This window comes from Panthera uncia, chromosome E3 (genome assembly GCF_023721935.1).
Source record: "Panthera uncia isolate 11264 chromosome E3, Puncia_PCG_1.0, whole genome shotgun sequence".
Classification (NCBI taxonomy): Eukaryota; Metazoa; Chordata; class Mammalia; order Carnivora; family Felidae; genus Panthera; species Panthera uncia.
Genome location: NC_064815.1, coordinates 4,099,869 through 4,123,502, shown reverse-complemented (window position 1 = coordinate 4,123,502; position 23,634 = coordinate 4,099,869). Strand labels below are relative to the sequence as shown.

Sequence of the window (23,634 nt, the reverse complement as noted above, 5' to 3'; positions counted from 1 at the left end):
CGTCACCACATCCCTTCAGGCCTTGGTTGCAGGGTCACCGCCTGCTTCGGCTTCACGTTCAGGTTTTACCGGAGGGCTAGCGCTTTTCTATAAGTATAACTGAGCACTTAGCCCCCGGACAGGCGATGTACTCTTGCAAGGCACACCCTTTGGGTGTGTGTTTTTCAATTGTTTAAAAATGTTTTTAATTGGGAGCGCCTGGGTGGCTCAGTCGGTTGAGCGTCCCACTTCGGCTCAGCTCATGATCTCACGGTTCGTGAGTTCGAGCCCCGCATCGGGCTCTGTGCTGACAGCTCAGAGCCTGGAGCCTCCTTCGGATTCTGTGTCTGCCTCCCTCTCTGCTCCTCCCCTGCTCGCACGCTGTCTCTCTCTCCAAAATAAATAAAGATTAAAAAAAATATTAAAAATGTTTTTAATCGTAACAAAATACAACATAAAATTGACCTTTTTTTTTTTTTTTTTTGCGATCTTTAGATGTAGAGGTTAGTGTCATTAAGGACACTCACGCTGTGGTACAACCATCACCACCAGCCTCCCCCAGAACTTTGCGTCTTGTACAAGGGAAACTCCGTCCCCAGTAAAGAATAACTCGCCACTCCCCGCGCCCCCCCCGCCCCCGCAACCACCTTTTTACTCTCCACACCTCTTGATGCCCGGGGTCCCTCATATAAGTGGCATCTTATGCTATTTGTATCGTTTTGACTGGCTTCTTTCATTTAGTGTAACATCCTCCAAGTTCATCCAGGCTGTAGCTGGTGTCAGAATGGGTTCCCTTTCAAGCCCGAATAATGTGCCATTGGATACGTGCATCACATTGTCCTCTGTTCCTCTGTTGATGGACCCTTAGGTTGCTTCCATGTTTTAGCTGCTGTGAAACATGCTGTTGTGAATGTGGGTGTATGAATTATCGGTTCGAGTCCCCGTTTCTAATTCTTTTAGGTAGATAACTCCAAAAGTGGAGTGATGGATCAGATGGTAATTGTATTTTTAATTTTTTTCGAGCGACAGCCATACTGATGGCCACAGCGGCTGCGTATCTTACACTCCCCCCCACCCCCGCCCCGCCCCAGCAGCGCACGAGGGTTCCAGGGTCCCTGCGTGTGCACTGACACTTGTTGTTTCCTGTTGTTTTTGATAGTAGCCGTGCTAATGGGTGTGAGGTGTTACCTCACTGTGATTTTGATTGGCATTTCCTTAACGATGAGGGATATTGAGATCTTCTCATGCCCTTGGCGGCCATTGGTCTGTTTCTTTGGAGAAATGTCTGTTTGAGTCCTTAACCCCTTTTTGCTTTGTTGACACTGAGTTGTAAGAGTTCCTTGTACCTTCTAGACAGTAACTGTGTATCAGATACGTAGTTTGCAAATACATTCTCCCATTCTGTGGATTGCCTTTTCCATCTGTTGATACCAGCCTTCGATACACACAAGTTTTAAACTCACAGATGGTCCAATTGATCTCTTTTTACTTTCCTGGCCTGTGCTTTGGGGGTCCTATCCAAGAAATTCTTGCCAAATGTAATGTCGTTTCTCCTTGATGCTTTCTTCTAGGGATCTTCTAGTTTAAGCTGTCAACTGGGTGTTTGATCCCTTTTGAATTAACTTTCGTGTGTGATGTAAGGTAAGCGTCCCGTTGTGTTCTTTTGCGTGTGGATAGCCAGAGGTCCCAGCCCCAGAGTGTTGAACAGACTGGGATTTCCCCCCACCGACTGGGCTCACTGTGCTTGTTGGAAATCACGTGACCACAAATGTGAGAGTTGACTTCTGGGCGCGCCATTCTGGTCCACTGGTCTCTATGTCACTGCCTTTCTGTCTGCCATACTGTTTTGATTACCATAGCTTTGTGAGGCCTCCAACCTCGTGCTGCTTTTTCAAGACTGTTTGGACTGTTTGGGGTCCCTTGAGATTCCATATGAATTTTAGGATGGATTTTTCTGTTTCTGCCACACACACACCAAAATGTGATTGCACTTCTTGATGGGGATTGAGTTACACCTATAGGTTGCTCTGGGTTATATTCGTGAAGACTGGTTGTCTCTCCATGTATTTATATCTTCTCTAACTCCTTCCACCAACATTTTGTGATTTCCAGTATACAAGTCTTTGGTCTTCTTGATTAACTTTATTCCCAAGTATTAAATTGCTTTTATATAGACCAACAACACTCTGTGAATAAATTCCCCTTGTGAAAAAAAAAAAAAAGTAACATTCAGAATGAAGCTAAAACTTCGTTCTTAGTTTTTTCTTTCATCCTGGCCCCTTCTAGAAGGAACAACAGTTATATTCCTGGGTGCTGGAAAGGAGATCTCTTTCTGTTGTTTGCTCTGTGGGCCTGTCACAAGCATTTAGTTTTGTTTGGTGAGTCTTGCTTTGTGAGACCTTCAGCTACCCTGTAGGAGGAATTTCTTGTTACTTTGTAGACATCTGATCCATTCTTTTAAACACGTTCATCATGTTCCCTATGCTGCTGTATTGTATCTTATTCGGCCATGTAACTCTTGTGGTTTCTAGCAGAGCGAATCTGAACATCCTTGGGCATGCCTCCCTGGGCACGTGTGTATCTCTGGGACATAGGTCATAATGCACAACTGGGATTTGTATATTTTTAAGTGACTGCCTTTTGACAGTTTGCTCTCTAAAACGCTCGAATCAATCCCCCACCGCTCCAGCCACGTCCAAGAGGAGCAGTTTCCTTTCACCCATATGTGACTTTTACCACTGGAAAAATATTGCTGATATGGGTGGAAAGGATATCTCGTAGTTTGAATTTGCATTTCCCTGGTCACTCAGGAAGGCTGAGCACCATCTTTTCTGTATTTATTCTACTGCAGATGGCTTTTTTATATTGTTGGACATTCGAAAAAATTAGAACTCTGACGTGATTGACAGCTCTTTCCACTACTGCAGTACATGCATTACATTACTCTTCTAAATTGTGAAAACATCTTCTTTCTGGAAAGCATCTGGCCCCCAGGGTTTTGGGAAAGACATGAAAGCTGGGCGGTGTTTCTGCAGGCTTCTGAATATGGCGGACACCCTGCTAGGTTCTGGGGGGACAAGTATGAATAAGATACTATTTATTCTTTTTTTTTTTAATTTTTTTAAACTTTATTTTTGAGAGAGAGTGCAAGCAGGGGAGGGGCAGAGAGAGAGGGAGACACAGAATCCGAAGCAGGCTCCGGGCTCTGAGCTGTCAGCACAGAGCCTGATGTGAGGCTCGAACTCACGAACCATGAGATCAGCCGAAGTCGGACAGTCAACTGACTGAGCCACCCAGGCACCCCAAGATACTATTTATTCTTAAGACGCTGACAGGGAACAGAAGAGGGAAGGACAGAGGGAGTAGTCATGAGCCATTTATTATTACCAGGCCACACGTCACCTGTGTTGTTGGTAGCATCTCATTTAAGCCCAGTGAAGTAACCACTATCTGTCCTCATTCTTTGGAACGGAAAATGTGTCAACACGCTGTTCTGAGGTGTCCCTGGCCACAGGTCTACCATGTGGCGGAATTGAAGTAGAAACTCCAGGATGTCTCATTGCAAACCTTAGGCTCTTAGCCTCTTGGCTGGACTGGATTGTGCCAGAATTAATTTATTGTAAAATAATTTACTGAATGATGAGTCAAGAGGAGAAATCATTTCCCGGGCTATTCTCTGAGCCCAGTATCATCCTGGTGCCCAAACCAGACCGAGACCTCAGGAGAAAAGAAAAACCAAAGACCTCTTATAAATATAGATGCAAAATCCTCAAGAAGGTACTAGCAAGCCAAATTCAGCACTATATAAATAGAATTACATAGCACAGCCAAACGGGTTGTATCCCAGGCACGCAAGGTTGGTTTCACATTGGAAAATCAAGGTAATACACCATATTGATAAAGGATGCATCGGTAGAAGATGAGATGATCAGTAGAAGCAGAAAAAAGTATTGGGCAAATCCCCGTATCCTTTCATGGTAAAAACACTCAACAGATGAGCAATGGAAGAGTACTTCCTCAACCTGACAAAGTCCATCTATGAAACATCCACAGCCAACATCATACTTCATGGTGAAAGACTAAATGCTTTCCCTCTAAGATCAGGAACAAGACAGAATGTCTGCTCTCACCACTTCTATTCAACATTGAACTGGAGGCTTTAGCCAGGGCAGTGAGGCAAGAAAAATAAAAGATGTCCAGATCAGAAAGGAAGAAGTAAAACTATTTCTGTTTGCAGATGACATTATGTCCTCTGTAGAAGACCCTAGTGAATCCACACAAAAAAATCTATTAAAGCTAATACATGAGTTCCTCAAAGTTGCAGGAGACAAGATAAATATACAAAAGTCAGTTGTGTTTCGCTACACTAGCGATGAAAACCCTGAAAATGAAATTAAGGAAATAATTCCTTATGTAATAGTGTCAGAAAAGGTGAATACTTCAGCATAAAAGTAACAACAGAATGTAAAACTAATACTCTGAAAACCACAGAATGTTGTTGAAAGAAATTAAAGAAACTGAAATAAATGGGGAGACATCCCATGTTCCTGGATTCAAAAATGAATGTTAACATGGCAAGGCTCCCGCAGCGCCTGGGTGGCTCGGTAGGTTAAGCGCCTAACTTCAGCTCAGATCATGATGTCACAGTCCGTGAGTTCGAGCCCCGCGTCAGGCTCTATGCTGACATCTCCGAGCCTGGAGCCTGCTTCTGATTCTCTGTCTCCCTCTCTCTCTGCTCCTCCCTTGCTTACACTCTTTCCCTCTCTCTCTCTCCCTCAAAAAATAAATAAACATAGGGGTGCCTGGGTGGCTCAGTCGGTTGAGCGTCCGACTTCAGCTCAGGTCATGATCTTACAGTCTGTGAGTTCGAGTCCCGCATCAAGCTCTGTGCTGACAGCTCGGAGCCTGGAGCCTGCTTCGGATTCTGTGTCCCCCTCTCTCTCCGCCCCACCCCTGCTTGTGCTCTGTCTCTCTCTGTCTTTCAAAAATGAATAAACATGAAAAAAAAATAAACATTAAAAAAACGAAAAAAAAAGAATATTGTTCAGCAATAAAAAGGAATAAAGTTCTGATACATGCTACAATGCAACATGGGTGAATCTTGAAATTGTCATGCTAAATAAAACAAGCCGGAAACTAAAGGCCGTATATTATATGATTCCACGGATACGAAATGTCCACAATAGGCAAATCCATGGGAACAGAAATTGGATTAATGGTTTTCAGGGGCAGTGGGAAGTGACTGCTGATGGGTACAGGGTTTCCTTAGGGGTGGCCTGGGCTGGGCAGTTCCTGATAACTGGGGAACTCAGGCCGACCCGTGGCTGTCCCGGTGAGCCAGGGGAATGTTGTAGGTTGGGAGTGGAGTGCTCTGACCAGCATGTTGACGGTGGGTCTTGTCCAGTTTGCGCTCCAGGTGCCTGAGAGGCAGGTGGATTACCGTACACAGCTGTACCACTTGAGCCTTCGGCAGCCCCACGTGGAGAGCAGCACACACCTGAAGGTTCAGGACAACGGACAGCTGCCCTTTGCTGCCGGCTTGCGGTGGAAAGACACCTCTAGAGCTACCCTGTGGAAATGGGAAGGTGAGTGTCATTTAGGGAGGCTCTGGCTAGCGGTTGAGATTTCTGGCCCCCAGGTCTCTGCTCGGACTATGCCCCTTACCTGGAATACCTTTCCTTTTTGTTTGCCTGGATGTCAAGATTGATATACTAATTATCTAGTTTCACCCCGCCCCACTTCCCCTGTGGTCCGTTACCCTGCAGTCCCCCTGGCTTCTTTTCTGTTCCCCCAGAGACCTCAGAGCCTTTGCACATGTTGTTGCTGCTCCCTGGAACACAGTCTTGCCTTGAAAAACTGGATTTACCATGGTTTATCCTTGAATTAATTTTATTCTTATTGTAGTCATACATAGTTTGAAAAGTAAAGTAGAAACTTTGAGTTGGTAATTGTTGAAGGTGGGTGAGTATTACATAGGGGCCCATCAGATGATGTTCTCTACTGACGTATGTACTTGAAATATTTCTTTAAATTTTTTTAAAGATCTTTTTAATGTCTGTTTTTGAGAGAGAGCAAGAGAGAGTGCGCATGCACATGAGGGAGGGGCAGAGAAAGAGACACAAAATCTGAAGCAGGCTCCAGGCTCGGAGCTGTCAGCACATAGCCTGAAGTGGGGCTCGAACCCACGAACCAGGAGATCATGACCTGAGCCAAAGTTGGACGCTTAACCAACTGAGCCACCAAGGCATCCCTAAACTAAAAAGCTAGTTTATAACAATTATTGTAATTGTCTGCTTCATATCTTTCTATCCAGAGTTTTACTTAATACAGCAACCATTATAAATTCTTTTATCTGTTTCTTATTAAACTCTTCAGCTCTTAAAATAATATAATTATACTGCTATTTCTTGATTTTTCTATTTTAGACATTCTTCATATATTTTTTTTACCAGACAAGATGATAATGTAACTCTTTAACCAGACTTTTTCGAATATCTGTTTTTCTTTGTCCCCCTAAAAGAGTTGGTCTGTGAATATCCACTGTTTACTTAATTGTGACTCTATAAATGTCCTTCTTAGCTGAGACACAAAGCTGACTTTTTGTTTTTCCTGGAGTTATAATGGGCTTTCCCCCTGTTTGGTTAGTTTCCTATTTTCCTCTTACTAATTATCCCCAGTTTTTTAAGCATAAGTGCAAAACTCTTCTCCAGATGGCCAAACACATGAGATTATGCATCAGCTTCAATTAGTTCCCATATTTTTCTTGGAGACCTTCTTCTTGGAACCACTGTCCCTCTCCAATGTAGACCAGTTGCACAGCTGTGGTTCTGGGGTGTCCCTTCCCCATCATTCTGAGAATTCTTTCTACTTCTCTGGGTCACAGCCCTGTTTCTTGCACTTATGTCCTCTTTTTTCTTGATTTACTCTTTTGTTTTGATGGAGCACATCTTCCAGTAGCTTCCTGAGAGAGGTATTAGATTCCTAAAGCTGCTTTAACAAATGACCACAAACTGAGCGGCTTGAAAGAACAGGGATGAATTCTCTCACCAGTTCTGGAAAATAGAATTCTGCATTCAAGGTGTTGTCAGGGCCATGCTCCCTCTGTGACCCTGGGTAGAATCCTTACCTGACTCTTCCTAGCTTGTGGTGGTGGCCGTCACTACTTGGAGTTTGTTGGCTTGCAGCCACACTGCTCTCATCTCTGTCTCTGTTGTCACATTGCTTTCTCCTGGTGTGTATGCCTGGGTTCAGACTTCCCTCCTCTTACAAGAACACCAGTCCTATTGGTTTTAGGGCCCACCCTACTCTAGTGTGACCTCATCATAACTACTTACATTTGCGATGACCTCACTCCCAAATAAGGTCACGTTGTGAGATACACTGAAGTGGGTGAGATTTGGTATATTTTTGAGAGACACAGTTCATCTCATAATAGGATGTAAATGTTTTGCTCCCCCAATGTTTAAACTGGCTTCATGCTACCTGGGTAACTTGGCTGAGTAGAGAATTTTCGTTTTCCCCTTGGGATTTTGAGGACTTTGTTCTACTGTCCTTTCATACAGTTGAGATACTATTTTTGGTCCATCGGCCTTTGTATGTGACCACTTTCTTACTCTCTGGAAGCTTTTTGGAATGTCTCTGTATTCTCAGCATCTTCAGATCTTATGATGTGCCCTGACATGCATCTTCTTTCATCCATTGTATTGGGCACTTTGTGTAGACCCTTTCAACTTGGAAGTGTCCTTCAGGTCTGGTAGTTTTCTTGTACAGTTTCTTTGATAATCTCCTTCCCTCTGTGTTCTGGTCAGATAGGCTCCAGAAACTGAGGTTCTAATTTTCTTTCTTTGCTTTCCTTTGTTCCTTCTGTTTATCTTTCTGTTCTGTTTTCATGACCTATTTCCTCAAGTTCTGCCACCCCTTCGACTACGTTTAAATTTTGGCTCTCTTCTATTTTCTAGAGCTTTTTGTTGTTGTTGTTGTTCCTGGGAGCTCTCTTCTTAGAGTGTTTTGCTCACGGACACAACTCCTCCTACCTTTCTGAGACCTAAGAGAATTTGGGGGCTTTGATTTGTTCTCTCTGAGTTTCTTTTAACTTTTGTTTTCTGAATTTCTATGAGTGGCTTTCCTCAAATGCCACGCAAGGCTTAGGTGTGTGCTTATGTTTAAGAATTGACCACTCAGAACTACTCTGGAAGGAGTTCTACATGTGTTTGGAGGTTTGGGGGTGCACTTGTTGACTGGGAAGCTTCCGTGTTGAGCATTTGGATGGGAGCCCTGGGACCTGTATCTGTGGACCTTTCTTTTTTTTTTTTTTTTTAATGTTTATTTATTTATTTTGAGGAGGGGAGGGGCAGAGAGAGAGAAAGAGAATCCCAAGCAGGCTGTCAGCATCAGTCTCCCGACCACGAGATCATGACCTGGGCTAAAATCAAGAGTCAGACACTCAACCGACTGAGCCACCCAGGTGCCCATCTGCATATATACCTTTTGCCCAACATGTCACTGTGACAAAACTTCCAACCTACGGAAAAGTACCGTGGATTGTATCATCGATACCAACATACCCTTAACCCAGATTCTACGATTCCATTTTTATTCCCCTTGTGTTATCACATATCCGTCCCCTTACCACGTCCAGGTTATTCGTTGGTGCAGTTCTAAGTGAGCTGGCGACATCCATACATTCCACTCCTAAGTATTCCAGTATGTGTGGTATTAACTAGAGGGGAATGCACACCTCTCCAGGGTGCCACTTAATGAGTTTTGACAGGTGCACACACCTGTGTAGCCCCTGCAAGATTCAGAGCATCACCAGCCTTCTGCAAAGTTCCCTTCTGCCCCTTCTCATCCATTCCCAGTTGTGAAACCTGCCCATAGTGGATGTGATGAGGCACCCCTCGAAGCCTGCCAGTAGCTCTTTTCATACTGGGTGTCCAACTTCTGTCTGTTTACTTCTTGCAGGAGCCTTGAACCTGGATAGTCCCTGGCTGATGGTCTCGATGGCTCACAGGCTGTACTGGCCCCACCGACCCACTTTCCAGGCTGTTCTGGAGCTGACGCTGGGCAAAGCTCGGACCCTCAAGAACCTGGTGATAAAAGTGGCCTGCAGGCGTCGGGGCCGCGACAGGGAGGGCAAGATCCACATTTACACCCCGACTACCACTTACCTCCGGGTGCGCAAGCCCAGCCACGCCCCCTGCTCCCCTCCCGCAGGCGGACTCTGGGCCCAGGAGCCTGGTTCCCTGCCATTTAGAAAGTCTCCACGCAGAGGGAGAACACACAGACCTGAGATCAGGTCACAGATGTGGGTGGTTTGGATGACCCAATGTGTACAGTCTTGAGAATTAGTCGCTAAGTGAATTTGGGAGAGGGGACCACCCCATCCCCCCATCCCATCTCGATTTCCCATATTCTTTTTTTTTTAATGATTGATTTTGAGGGAGGGGGCAGAGAGAGGGGGCCAGAGGACCCAAAGCAGGCTCTGTGCTAACAAATGAGCCCAGTGTGGGGCTCAAACTCACAGACTCTGAGATCGGATGCTCAGCCAGCTAGCCACCCGGGCACCCCTCACTTTCCCATATTCTTGCTTAGCAGCTGATAAAAATAGGAAGGCAGGTTGGAGGGTAACTCAGCAACAAGCAGACCTCAGGCTTTTGCCGAAAACCAGAATAAAAACTCCTTCAAGGTCGTAGGTGACTTTTGTACCGGCTGCTGGATGTAATTAAGTATGCTTCTGTGCACCTGTTTGATCTCAGAAGCCAAAAGATTTGAAAGAAACCCAGTCAGTGGAAGATGCCCTGGGTGTCCCACGAGGGAGCCGGGCACATCCATCCCCTCCCCGTGTTGGGATGATGGGTGGACCCAGCAGGAGGTCCAGGCCTGACTTGGACCCAGAAGGAGGCAGCTCCATGGGCCCATCTGGGGACAGTGCAGTCCCCTCTGAGTCAGGGGCAGAGTGGGAGCAGGATGGAGGCGTGAGGAGTCAGGCATCACTGGCAAGCTTGGGGACTCAGGAGGGACTAACACGTGGCAGCCAGAGCCACGTTTGAATCTGGAGCTGACAGATGAGCTGGTGGATTGTCAGTGGGGAGGAGGGAGCGCGAGACACGATGTAAATGACCCCAAGGCTCCGGCCGAGCAGGTGTGTGGGTAGGAGGTGCCTTTCACTGAAATGGACATCTGGCGTTTGTGGGGGGGGGGGGGGCATGGTTCTGGGGGGAGACCCGAGGGTCAGTGACCTACGGGACAAGGCGTCACAGATTTTTAGTATTTGGCAGTGGGTTCAGTAATCCCTAAACCCCATTTTGACCCCATCACCCCCTCTCCTGAGGCTTGGAGCTCTGTGAACAGCGGACAGTGGCCTGTAGGGTACAGACACCGTGCTATTCCTGGTGGGGCCTGTGCCGGGGGCCGTGGGCTGGGGTGTACAGCCATGTGTGGGGCTACAGTGTCCTCCCTCCCCCAGCTCCAGGACAAGCCAGAACAACACCTAGTCTTCCCAGGCCTTTGAAGACCACAGCGATGATGCAGGGAAAGAAGGCCACCTGCATGTGTGTGTCCCTTGGGACACAGAGACCCTGCCTGCTGATAATGGTGGCCCCGTGAGATCATATAACCTTTCCGAGCTGAAGAGGAGAGAGGGGGAAGGGAATTATCTTCTCTGACAACTCAGATTCTCCCTCTGTTCAGGGCTGAGAGATGGAGGGAAGTTTTCCCTCTTTCCTCAACACTCTGTGGGAAACAACCAATTCTGCCGGGACCAGTCGGGAAAGGCCTCCCAGAGGTGGTATCGGAGGGGTTTTGAAGGATGGGTAGGAGTTCACCAAGTGCTAATGGGGAGAAAGGGCATCCCAGGGGAGAACATAGGGTCACCCTCCACTTCCTCAATGTAGGTGTCCACGGAGATGGCCTTGGCACAGAGCCTCTTCCGCAGCCGGACTGAAGTAGAATCAGCGTGGAGTGCGACTTTGAAGAGTGAGATCCACGCAGAGAACAGCCAGGAGCTTAAGATACTGCACGGCTGGTTGAAGGGCCCCCTGCAGGAGGTGAACTTAACGGCAGCTTACAGGCACATGCAGCAGGTATGTCCCGGTAGCCCTTACTGGAGGCTCCACTCTTCAGAGACCTCAGATCTCTCCCCTGGGGTGGGAGAGGGCTCAGTGCCACTAGCTTGGTCTATGACCTTGGGCTTCCCTGAGCCCAGTTTCTCTGTTTGTAAATGGAAACTAGCCTTATTAGCACGGACCCGTGCTAGCAAAGCCCTGCCTCGTGGAGCCAGAAGCCTGAGAACTTCATTTCCCCGCTGGGCGCCTGGGGAGGTGCAGGCATGGTGGTGATACCGTGTGATGTTGCGGTCTGATCCAGGGTGAGGCTGCCATGCAGTTCAGCAGCCCTTGTCAGATGCCATACCCAGGGCAGTGGACGGGCAGTGGGAGGAGCCCCTTGGACCCCCGGGCGGGAGGTTTAAGGAGCTCGGTCCCCGCTGGCCATCTGTCCCTATCAGCCTGGTCTTTGTTGCAGCCTCGGAAGACCCACGTGTCTCTGGTGGCTCTGGTGACCAGCATGAGTGGCCAGCCTCAGGGCCTGGAGCTGGAGGGCAAGCTGGAGGAGGTGACGCGTGACGGGAGGTTGTACCAGAAGCGGGGGACCTTCCTCCTCAGGTACATGCAGGCCCTTCCCCTTACGAGCATTGTCTTCCCGGGCCTCTGCTTCTGCAGCGTGGAGGGTCACGGGGGACAGGGTGAGCTGTGCTCCTGGGAGGTCCACGCTGGCCTGCGGGGCCCAGACAGAGCCCGGAGCTCAGAGACAAGCCATCTGCATCCCTTGGAAGCCCCCGCATCCCTAGTCCCCCTTCCATTCGGATGCTAAGAAACCTGGGAGCAGAAATCCTGTCCCCACCCCAGCCTGAAAGCCGTTCTGGGGAATGTTTTCAGTTCCTGGAGGCACAGCTGGTTGCAAAGGTGGCTCTTGTGGTTGGAGATGTAAGAGGGGGGATTTCATGAACTCCAGGCCATGTCCAGACCCTCTGCGTGACCTTGGTCATCTCGTGTCCAAACAGCAGTAACAGAAGAGTACCAGCAGCTGTTATCTGCATAGATCTCATTCGTTCGTTTGTTTTGTTTCTATTTGTTGAGTACCTACTATGTGCCATGTACTTTTCTGGGTGTCTGGAAAACAGAGAATAAAAAAGACAGAAGTCCTGGCCCTCAGGGAGCCTGTACTCTTTGTGTAGACTTTCTGTCCAATGGTCCCAACCACCGTGTGACATGGCGGGGGGGGGGGGGTCTAGTATTTTAGCCCCCATTTCACAGGTGGGAACACCGAGGCACAGAGGATTCAGCGAAGGTAACAGACCCCAGGTACTGCCTGTGCTTGGGTCTCTGCTGCCAAGGGGCGAGGATGACCCCTGCCATGCCCCGGTCCCTGGGTTGTCGAGACGGCGAGGCGAGACGGGGAATGGGTATCAATTGGCAGATTATAATGCGCAGGGCCGGGGTATGTCCTCATGTTCTCTCTGTGACAGTCTTTGCTCTGCAAGCTTGCGACAGGTCCCGTCTGAGCTCACGGGACCCCTGGCCCCCCGCCCCTGCCAGCTGTTTTAATAGCCATTCTTTGGCCCGTTATCCTCTGTCTACGCCAGGCACCCCTTGCCTCTGCCCATCCCGCGGAGTCTGCTCCTGCAGGAGACCTTCACGGCGGACAAGTCACACCAGCGATACTCCCTGGAAACCAGGCTGGTCCTGAACGGCCAAGAGGAGACCCTGCAGACGATAGTCCTGGGCTACCAGGCAGGACACCCCTACGTAAGTGGGCTCTGGGGTGCAGCTGGAGAGGAGGCTGGGCCCAAGGGGAGGCCCCTTGTCTGCTTCTGACCTGTCCTTGTGTGTGTGTGTGTGTGTGTGTGTGTGTGTGCACACATGTGTGCTCTTCCCTCCCAGGTGTGTGTGGGCCTGACCCACCCGTACAGCAGCAAGGCCGTCCCCGGGAACGCGGAGGGTTGTGCTGCTGCTTGGAGTCAGCACGCCGTAAGTGAGAAGGCCCCGGAGGCCCCAGGCACCTTGCATCCCAGCGGCCCGCGATCCAAGTGCCGTCATCTCCGCCCTGGGCGAGCAGAATGCTCTCCTACCTGGGTTTTCTGTTCCACTCTGTCCCCATTCTTCTACCTTGCGTGGCTGCCAGAGGGGGCTTTTCAATATGCTGCTTAAAGTCATGCCCCTCATTACAGTTCTCTCTGGACACAGACCCCAGCTCTGCCCGCTGTTGTCTCGCTGACCCTCCAGGCCACCTGAGACCACTCTCTCCCTTTTGCTGCCTCCTTTCCCTTCCTCACCTGGCTCTTTCCTGCCCCAGGACCCTTGTATGTTCTGCGCCTGGACCTGTTCCTCTCTCCTTCAGCTTTACCTTCATCCCTTTACTCATTGTTGGGGGTTCAGCTCATACGTCACGTCTTCTGGGAAGCTTTATCGCGACCCCAGACCACCTCCCATCCCCCAGCTACCCCTCCTGCACCACCCCCCACCTCTGCTTCTGGCTCCTGTTGGAGATCTCAGTTCTATTTTGATAGGATTCTTTGACCAATTCCTTTCTCCCCTACTGGTCTGCAAGACTCGTGTTTAGTACCGTATCTGTTTTACGGGCATACCTCATCCGATGGCACTCTATTACGCTTCGCAGATTTTGCTTTTTTTTTTTTTTTAATACAAATTGAAGGTTTGTGACCACCTTGTATCCAGCAGGGCTGTTGGTGGGGTTTTACCAACAGTGTTTGCTCACTTCTGGTCTCCGTGTCACATTTCGGTAACTCTTGCAGCAGTCCGCGTTTTCATTATTATATTTGTTACAGTAACGTGTGACCGGTGATTACCACTGGCTCGGACGATGGTTAGCAATTTTTAGCAATAAGGTATCTTTAAGGTATATACATTGGTTTTTTAGACACGATGCTCTTCGTGTACATTCAGTTGACTGCACTGTCAACATAACTTGTGTGTGCACTGGGACAGCAAGCATTTTATCTGACTTGCTCATTGCGAGAACCACTTCATTGGGGGGGTCCCGGAACCACACCTGCAGTATCTCCAGAGTGCACCTCGATGTACCTTTAGAGCCTCAGGGCCTGGCGCGTCGTCAGTGCTTAATGAATAGTCACCTCAGTGCCATTGAACGTCTGTCGTGTCCCTGACCCAGAGCAGGGATTGACCACCTATTTCTGTGAGGGAGCAGACAGTAACTCTTTTTGCCTGTGTTAGACCATACGGTCTCCGCCCCCTCGTCGCACAAAAAAAACACCCTAGAAAACACAAATGAACAGGCACAACTGTGTTCTGATAAAACTTTTGCTAATGGACTGAATGTGTCCCCCCCCCCCCAGATTTGCACATTGAAGGCCTAATGTGAAGGTATTGGGAGGCGTGGGGTTAGCTCACGAGGTAGAGCCCCCGTGAAGAGATGAGGGCCGCCCCCCACCCCCCGACACCCCCCCTCCCCGCCGTGAGGGCACAGTAAGGAGACAGCCACGTGGCCGGCGTGCCCTGATCTCAGATTTCCAGCCTCCAGAACTGGGAGAAATAAGTTCCAGTTGTTTAAACCACCTAGTCTATGGGATTGTTGTTACAGCAGCCCGCACTGACAAACACAACCGTATACACGGAAAACGAACCCGGCCTGACTCTCTGGCCGTAGCTTCCTGAACCCCTGCCTCAGAATGTGTTCGCATTCGTCTTCCTAGGCATGAGACTCATGTTTGCAATGTGCCCTTGGCAAACAATTCCACAACTCTGGACCCCCGTCTTCCCGTCTGTAAAATGGAGACAGTACGCATCTCTTAACGCAGAGGTTGTGAGAACCAAGATGTAACGTAATTCTCTCCCTCAGGGACCTGACGGGTGCCCCCTCAGCCCTCATCCCGGACTCCTTCCTGATCCCTCTAGGGCAGAAGCCCCGGGAGGTAACCCCATTCTCCAGCAAGCAATTATTGAGCACCTACTATGTGCCAGGCCCTGGACGAAGAACTTAGTGGTGGTTTCTCCCTTGCGGGATATACAGAGGCCTGCTGAAGGGTGAAGTGGGACCAGCTATTGAGCACAGAGACCTCTCCTTCTGGGGCCCCACATCCCTACCAGTTAAACAGGGCTGTAGATGGCTGCCAGAGGCTTGAGGCTGAAGTCCTTGGAGCTCCTGACAGGAAACAGAGGGCATAATGACGACCCCAAACACCTGCAGAAATACCTCCCCATGGTGTTCAGTGTTGTTTAAACCGGAGATTGCAGAATCGCGCCGTGGGCCGGATCCAGCCTCCAGATGTGTTTTGTTTGGCCTGCTTAGCACTTAACATGTTTTAAAACGTCGTCAACATCGAACATCGGAAGATTTGGGGGTAAAAATCAGATTTCTGCCTCTAATTAAAAAGGAATCAGAAGATCTGACACATGGGGTCCCAAATCCCACCTGGTAACAAGAAACGAGAACCAAGGAGACCGGAGCCTTTGAATCTAGCTGAGTATGGCTGCCCGTTCTTCTTTAATGTTTACTTTTGAGAGAGAGAGACAGAGCACTAGCGGGGCAGGGGCAGAGAGAGAGGAACACACAGAATCCGAAGCAGGCTCCAGGCTCTGAGCTGTCAGCACAGAGCCCGACGTGGGGCTCGAACCCACGAACCGGGAGATCGTGACCTGAGCCCAAGTCGGATGCTTAACCGACTGAGCCACCCACGGGCACCCTGGCTGCCCGTTCTTTTCAAAACCCTCTCTGTGTTTAATGGCATGCTTTCTTTTTCTTCTCTTGGAAGAATTTATTTATTCCTGCTCCCTGTTGTTTCTAAATTAAAGTCGTGTATTCTTCTGAAGTTGTACAGTAGTGATAAAATTCTGTGGCAAGGCGTTTGTAACTTCTCAGTGAACCCACATGGGCACAGATGGCGCCCTGCTCCCGGGTGCTTGGCATGTGGCAGAGGCTAGTAGCTGCTAAGTGAACAGATGATCCCCCCACGGGTGGTAGGATCCTATGGCTGCCGCACAAAGTACCACACCCTTGGTGGCTTAAAACAGCACACTCTTACCTTGGAGATCTGGAGATGAGAAATCCCAAATGGGTTTCACCTGGCTAAAATCAGGTGTTGCTGGAGTTACATGACTTCCGGAAGCTTCAGCAGAGAATCCGTTTCCTCGTCTTTGCTAACTTGTTAAAGCTACCCATGGTTCTTGGGTTGTGGTTCCTTCTCTGTCTTCAAAGCCAGCAGAAGTAGCAACTTTTCCTCCTTCCTCCCTCCCTTCCTACCTCCCTCTCTCTCTCTGTCTTTTCCAGCCTGTCTTTGGCCTTGGGGTTGCAGGCTATCACTGGTGATTCTGGATTCTTCCGGATATTTATTGAGCACCTACTATGCACCAGGTCCTGTGTTAAATATGAGGCATACAGCAGTGAACAAAACAGACTAATACCAGGACACTCCTTTGGAATGAGACACAGACCCTCAAGTTTGCCCCCTCAGGCCCACCCCACAAACTCTACCTGTGGGCACCGGCCTTGACCATCCCTGTTCGAAAGACCCTGGTGCACTTGGTCCCACTCCCTGCCCTGTGAGTGGGTGGGTAGACATCTTGGGACCACTTTGTTCTCACCGCTGGGTTCCCAGGGTGGCTTCTGCAGGCCCTGGGAAATGGGAAGTCATGTCTCTGAATGCCACCGGTTCTTGCTCACCCAGGCTAAGAGCAGGGAGGTGGAGGCGACCTTGAAAGTCAACCAGAACGTCGTGCTGCACTTAAGGGGTCTGCACCATGACAGATCTCAGGGTGAGGAAATCTGGCACCGCCTGGCCCTGAATGCAGCTCATTCCTCCCAGGTACCCATCCCCAGGTTGGGCAGACACTGCTTGATGGCCCCTGAGCAGAGCTCTCAACCGTTGGGAGAGAGTAAATGGTACCGTTGCTTTCCAGCTGAGGCTCCCCCAGGCCCTGAGTTTGCATGGGGACGTTGTCTTCAGACGGGGTCCCCCGGGACTGTTTGACTTCAGTGTGGACGCAAGGGCTACCGCCAGCCCCAACGCCCCATCCCAGGTCAGTTCTGCCTCTTTGGTGGGGGAGGAGCGGCATTCGTGTTAGAGTGCAGGTGTCTGGTGGGGGGGGGGGGCCGAAGAGGGGGCAGGGGCCCTGGAGCGCTTACTTTGGGAGTATGCGTGGGAAAGGGACGGTGAGAATTATGCAGAAGGTTTCCGTGGGCCAGTCCCTGAAGTGGGCCCCGCCACTCCTGCCTGTATCCCATTGGCTGGAACTTATCACCTGGCCCACCCAGCTGCAAGGGAGGCTGGGAAATGTAGTTCTCGCTGTGTGTCCAGAAAATGCAGCTCGGTGACTATCTAGCAGCTGCTGGAGGTATCTTTGTTCAATCATTCGCTCTACACGGGTTGGGTCTCTGCTGCACTATGTGCTGGGGACGCACAGGTGACTGTTTCTGTCTTCACCTCCAGAGAGCTTTCAAGTTCAAATCTTAGCTACCCTGTGGACTTGCTGTGTGACCTTGGGGAAATTACTCAACCCCACTGAATATCATTTTTTTTTCATCTGTGAAATGGAGTTTGTCATACCAGCTTGTGAGAGGAGCGGTGACGATTAAATGAGGCGATGGTTATAAAGCCCGTTGTCCAGTGCCTACTTCCTGGTCAGGGTCAGATAGAATGCAGCCGTGGACATGGGAGACATGAGCAGGCACCGTGGCAGGGGACGTAGGGGTTCCGGGGTCCCAGAGTTATCTTCCCAGCCCCATGTCTGGGGCTGTACTTCTCATGCTTGCAAGTAACAGAGCCTGAGTAACATCTGGGGCCAAGAAGCATCACAGAAGGTGCTGTTGGCCTGGGCTTTGGGCAAACTCTGGGATGACTGTCCCCCTTGGAGCGCCCAGCCAGCTACCTTCTGGGGTTCTCCCTCTCCCTCCTCTGCTCCCTCTGACCCTCCCCCTCCCCCTCGGCCTCTCAACAGGTCTCAGTCCAGCTGAACGGATCTGACTCCCACTTGGTGTTCCTCTTCCAGCTCAGGCATCCCCACAGACCCCCATTTCCTCCAAACTTACAGGTACAGACGTGGGCCCTCTGGGATGACCTCGAATTGCCTGCCAAGTGCTGTCTCGGAGCCGCCAGCTTGCTGGGAGATGGGGCAGAAGGAAGGGATGATGGAGGCCCCGGTGTGGGGCAGCGGGAGGCCACCCCAGGATGTTAAGCTGAGCCAGACAGCCAGTCCAGAATCAAGAACAGATGGCAGGGAGGTTTCCAAATCCATCATTTGGAAGTGATTGTCCAGGCCAGAAGGGGTTTTGGCTCCCTGGGGGGTAGAACGATCACATTTCACCCTTGAAAATGGAGAGAAGCAGAATTGTCCTCTAAACCCTGTCCTGTGTTTGGGGGAGGCCATCTGATCATTTTTGACCCTGGAGTATTTTGCCTGGTGTGGGGTGGAAACACGAAGGGTTTCACTTGACAAGGAAATAAAGGGCGGAGAGAAGGAGCCAGGCAGGAAGGCTGAGCTCTGTCCACGCAGCACTGGGTGCTCAGAAAGCCCCTGCACGTTGGTTGCTTCGTGGAGCAAGCTGTATGCACCACATACACAGGAATCAGGCCATGGGCTAGGGAGACGGAGGTGTAGACGGGTGGTCCCACCTGTGATGAGGCTCAGAACTCGAAGGCAGTTTTTAAATACCTGCTGCGTGCTTATCCCTGTGCTGGTGGCTTTGGAAACTCTATAAAGGAGCCTGAGAAGAGCTTCGGATTATGAAAGCTGGTCCTTCTCAGAGGCACCTGTTACAGTGTGTCAACAGCTCTGAAATCAGGATGTGTCTTCAGACCCACCTAGCTTCATTGTTTTGTTACCAGCTTTTTTGCTCTCACCGGGGTCCATAAAGTCACGGCACATCTCAGGGCCGCTGGCATCCCATATTTGAGGCCATGCTGTCACCGTAATCCCTTGTGATGGGAGCTGCTGTCTGTTGAGTGTTTACCGCGTGCCGGGCTCTGTTCTCAGCCCTTCACGTGTCTCCTCTCATGGCTACCCCGTGACTGTGCCGTTGTAGCATCTTGCACATGAGAGTCTGAGACAGAGAGGTGATGTGTCTTGTACAAGGTCACTGAGCGTGTAGGTAGAGGATCCCAGATGGGCACCCGGCCGGTCCGGCTGTGGAGCCCATGTCCCCATTAAGTGGATGTAGCTGATGATGGGGATGCTGGGTCATCTCACGGGCTCAGACTTCGTCGTCACTTTTTAAAACAGCAGCACCCTTTGTTTACATTATCTCTGTGGGTGAAGTGGGGTTTGGGAGCCCAGCCTTATCAGCCTCTGTCCCCCTCCTGGAGCCCCCCCAAAGCATCTGCTGCTGGACTCTGTGCACAGCAAGCTTCTGTAGGGTCGCAAGTAGCCTAGCAAGTATCTGCAGCCCTCCCCCTCCTCGCCTGACCAGCGCTCCAAGGAGATCAAGGCCTGTCATCCGGGCATTCTTTGTTATCAAGGAGGCGCACCAGGCTGGCCGCCCCCCAAGCCCTTGACCTTGAACACTGAACATGTTTTTTTCTGCATATCCCGCCTGATGGGAATATAGAGGGAGCACAGGATGTGGACATCCTCAAGACAGTGACGGGCAGGTGTGTTCAGGGTGTGCGTGCGCAAAGCAGCCAGCAGCACGTCCCGTACGTCCACCCCTGTGCACCCTGGACGGTCCACACCTTCTCACGCCTCTCATCTGCGGCATCGCTGGAGCCGGTATGCCAAGGTGCACTGTAACCAAATCCCAGAGCCACGGTGCAAGCCGCAGCATCCCGGGGCTAGGGAAACACAAACGATTGTGAAACTCTGGAAAGCATTTTGCTAGGAAGAAGGCGAGTGATTGAACCAAGCCGGGTCAGTAGCCAGGGAATCAGCAGGTTTACTCTGTGTGCTTGAACTAGCCGTGGCTTGGGAGACGTCGTGGGAACGTTCAGGTGTATATGAGCAGCATTCGGTTTTGATGAGAGCGCGTGTCCCTCGTGTTGCGTTTAACACATCACGAGCTCTCCCACTTGGCAGAACTACTTGCCTTATTCGGGAACTCTCCTAGGTAAGGAGGGGGATTGCCTTACAGGTGGAATTAAAGATGGCAGCCGTGTGTCTTGCCACCTTGCGTCCGTGGCGGCCGCAGAGGGGAAGACCACGGCCAGGGGACAGAGCCGCTAAGATGTGTTTTCGGTTCTACGTCGGGCCCTGACCACCTTCCAGCTGGTAGGTTTCTCCTGTAAGCGAGTGAGTAGATGGCCCGGCAGGCAGGGATGTAGCGTCCCAGGTGTAGCATCCAGTGCAGTCCAGGGTAAGTAGGGCCAGCTCCGGGCACCGCATGCCCGTAGCCATCCCCACGGAGAGGGGAACGCACCTGCGGGAATGGAAGCGCGTTGATACCGAGCCAGGTGTCAGCAGTGACGAGTACAGTGGGATCGCATCGTTGTGTGGGGGGCAGCCTGACATGAGGACTGCTTTCATTGTCCTGTTAACTCCTGCAGCCCGTCCCAGACAGCACAGTCTCTTGGCAGAGTCTTGTTTAACCCTTTGAATTATGTTTGTATCCTCTGGGTAAATACCTGTTAGTCAGGTGCCTGCGTCTTAATCGCTGGCCTCCTGTGGCCTCCGAGCTTCGCCGGACGGCACGCTGAGTTCTCTCGCTTGCTGTCCCGCTCTGGCTTCCCTCCCCTGCCCCTGTGCGCGGCATCTCCAACAAGTGCGTTGGACTGGCTGGCGTTTTCAGGGCGTCCCTGTCCTCGCGTGGTGCTCCACAAGCATCTGACGTATGGGCCATCCCTCCCCACACAGAGGTCACTGGCCAACTTGACATATCCCCCTGTGGATTTTTTCCCTTTTCCCCTTTCCAACACCTTACCACTCATGGAGGTTTCTCTCCAGCCTCATGGCTAGCCCGGCAATTGGGCAACTGCTCCCGGGCAGACTCTAAGGTGAGGGTGGGTGATGGCCCAGTCGGAGAAAACATGGGTGTGACTTAAAAGTTCTCAGCCCAAGCCATGTTGGAATCACCTATGGAGGTTTTAGAACATTCCTGGACCCCAGCCCTGGAGGCGCTGAGTTGATTGGCGAGACGGAAGAAATGACCCAGATATGGCAAAGAAAACAGGATTATTGGGGGAAACTTACGTACAGGGAGTCCAGGAACAGCACACTGGACAAAACATCCGCTGCTGGGATCTACCCACGGCATCTAGCCCAGCCAGCTATCTGTTGCCTTTTCCCTCCTTGCATGGCCAGCTCCAAGGAGATCACAGTCTGCCATACAGACATTCTTTGTTACAAAGGAGATGCTCCCCCTTGGCCACCTCTGGAGTCCCTGACCTTGAACGCTGAACATGTTTTTCCTACATATCCTGCTTGATGGGAACGCAGACGGAGCACGGGATCCGTACATTCTCAAGAGAGCGATAAACAGCTTTCAGGGTACGCGTGTACAAACCAGCCAGCGGCCCCTACCACACACCCCCTAATTGAAATTTTAATAACACAGACGTCCTGTGTTTGTTTGCGTGCAGAATGCACATCTACGATTTACACATAAGAAGTTTTTTTCTTTTAATGCACCCCTCCACAAATCAGGTTTTGCAATTTGGGGGTGATATTGCCCCTCTTGAGGGCGCATGCTTTATGGGAGTCCTCGGGCCCGCAGAGGCCCAGTCGGAGAAAACATGGGTGTGACTTAAAAGTTCTCAGCCCAAGCCATGTTGGAATCACCTATGGAGGTTTTAGAACATTCCTGGACCCCAGCCCTGGAGGCGCTGAGTTGATTGGTCAGGGGGTCCCGGGCAAACTTGGAAAAGAATTAATAAACTTCATTTTACAGAGTGGTTTGTAGGTTTGCAGAATAGATGCATGGAAAGTACGGAGAGTTCCCTTTTCCTCATAGTTTTCCCTCTTAGGAGTATCTTGCGTGAGTGTAATACATTCTAACTGGCGAGCCAGTATTAATAAATTATTATTAACCAAAGTCTGTAGTTTACATCCGGGTTCCCTCTGGGGGATGTATGGTTGTAGGGGTTTTGCCAAGCAAAGAATGTCATATACCCTTCTTTACTGTATCACACGGAGTGGTTTCCCTGCCCTAGAAATGCCCCGTGTTCCATCTGTGGATCCCTTCTTCCCCTTTACCCCCTAGCTACCTCTGAGCCCTTGACGCCTGGTTCTACCTTTTTCCAGAATGTCATACGGTTGAAATCTTCCGGTGTATAGCCTTTTCAGACTGGCTTCTTGCACTTTGTGAGCTGCATTTAAGGTCCCTCCACGTCTTTCTGGAGCTTCTTATCACTGATATTCCATTGCATGGATGGACCACTTGATCATTTCGTCCATGGAGGGACCAGGCATAGTTTTACAAGCTTCCCACATCACTGCGCTGCACCTCCCAGGCTGGACCAATGGGGAAACTGAGGCCTGGATTAGGAAAGGGGCTTCAGCTCTTGCGGAGTTGGCACAAGATGGAACTCCCTGCTCCCACCCCCACCCCTGGGAGCCTGGCCAAGCCTTTGCCTCTGCCTGTCCCCGCCCCCCCTCCCCGCCCCCCAGTATGGCTCCTCCTCCTACACCGCACACTCCCCACCTTGAGCCCTGGAGCTTCTGGAGGTCTTCTGGGGTCGGGGAAGGCCATCCACCCTTCTTCCCTCTGCCTCCTCTCTTTTCCTGTGTGCCTGCTTGGTGGTTCTCACAGCTGGAGTGGCTCAGGAACGCTTCCAGGAGGAAGGGCCTTCCCACATAGCTGGCTCCCACAGACCCTTCCTGAACTCCCTCCACTTCGGAGTCCTCTCCTGCCTCCCTTCAGGTGCAGGCGACTGCCCGGCGGCGATACAAAGACCGCAGCGTCGGCGGCTCCCTGTCTGTGCACGCCTCCGACCGTGAGCTGCTTCTGCTGGAGGCCGACACCAGCCGGGACACCCGGAGAAGCAGCAGGGCCTGGGGCGCCAGTGTCCTCCTCCGCCAGGCAGTCCTCCGCGCCCCCAGGGCTGTTCAGCTGCAGCTGTCCAGCAAGGTGGCCCCAGCCAGGTGAGGGTCCCCAGGGGCCCTGTGAGCGAGGAGGGACCTCGGAGGGCATAGGGCTGGTGTCCCGGAGAGATGGGAAATCATGGCTCAGAGGCGCCCCCTTGCGTCCCTCGGGGACCAGGCCTAAATCCTCCCTACTTAGGCCTTTTTTTTTTTTTTTTTTTTTTAGTTTATTCGTTTTGAGAGAGACAGAAAGCACGAGTGGGGGAGGGGCAGAGAGAGGAAAGAGAGAGAGAATCCCAAGCAGGCTCCCACTGCCAGCGCGGAGCCCGGTATGGGGCTTGAACTCACCAACCGCGAGCTCATGACCTTCACTGCGCATGCCCGTTTATCCGCCGTGATCCAGCCGTTAGGATCCCGGGCTCTGGAGCCAGCTGCCCGGGTTCAAATCCCAGCGCAGCCTCTGGGTTGCGGGCCAGCCACTGTGCCCTTTCTCAGCCTGCTTCTTAGGGCCGTCCTCAGGTTAATGGAGCAGCGCACGTGAACGCCACACCAGCACTGGCCCGCGAGAATATTCACTCCCCAGCTGCCATTAGCATTGCTCTTCTCAGTGTGATACCTTCTGGCACAGATTGGGTCTCCGTTAAGTATTAGTGCCCTGTTTCCCCTGCGGCCCCAG

General features: G+C 51.0%; 1 protein-coding gene across 1 annotated transcript in view; it reads left to right on the top strand.

Moving 5' to 3' along the window:
- The window catches only part of LOC125928630 (uncharacterized), a 145,845-nt gene that overhangs the window by 53,887 nt on the left and 68,324 nt on the right, over window positions 1-23,634 (top strand). The window contains exons 29-38 of the mRNA XM_049639363.1: window positions 5,384-5,564; window positions 8,941-9,152; window positions 10,872-11,060; window positions 11,500-11,639; window positions 12,620-12,782; window positions 12,918-13,004; window positions 16,679-16,816; window positions 16,911-17,030; window positions 17,949-18,041; window positions 22,798-23,018. Of these exons, the coding sequence (XP_049495320.1) occupies window positions 5,384-5,564; window positions 8,941-9,152; window positions 10,872-11,060; window positions 11,500-11,639; window positions 12,620-12,782; window positions 12,918-13,004; window positions 16,679-16,816; window positions 16,911-17,030; window positions 17,949-18,041; window positions 22,798-23,018 (1,544 nt within the window). The remainder of the gene's footprint in view (window positions 1-5,383; window positions 5,565-8,940; window positions 9,153-10,871; window positions 11,061-11,499; window positions 11,640-12,619; window positions 12,783-12,917; window positions 13,005-16,678; window positions 16,817-16,910; window positions 17,031-17,948; window positions 18,042-22,797; window positions 23,019-23,634) is intronic.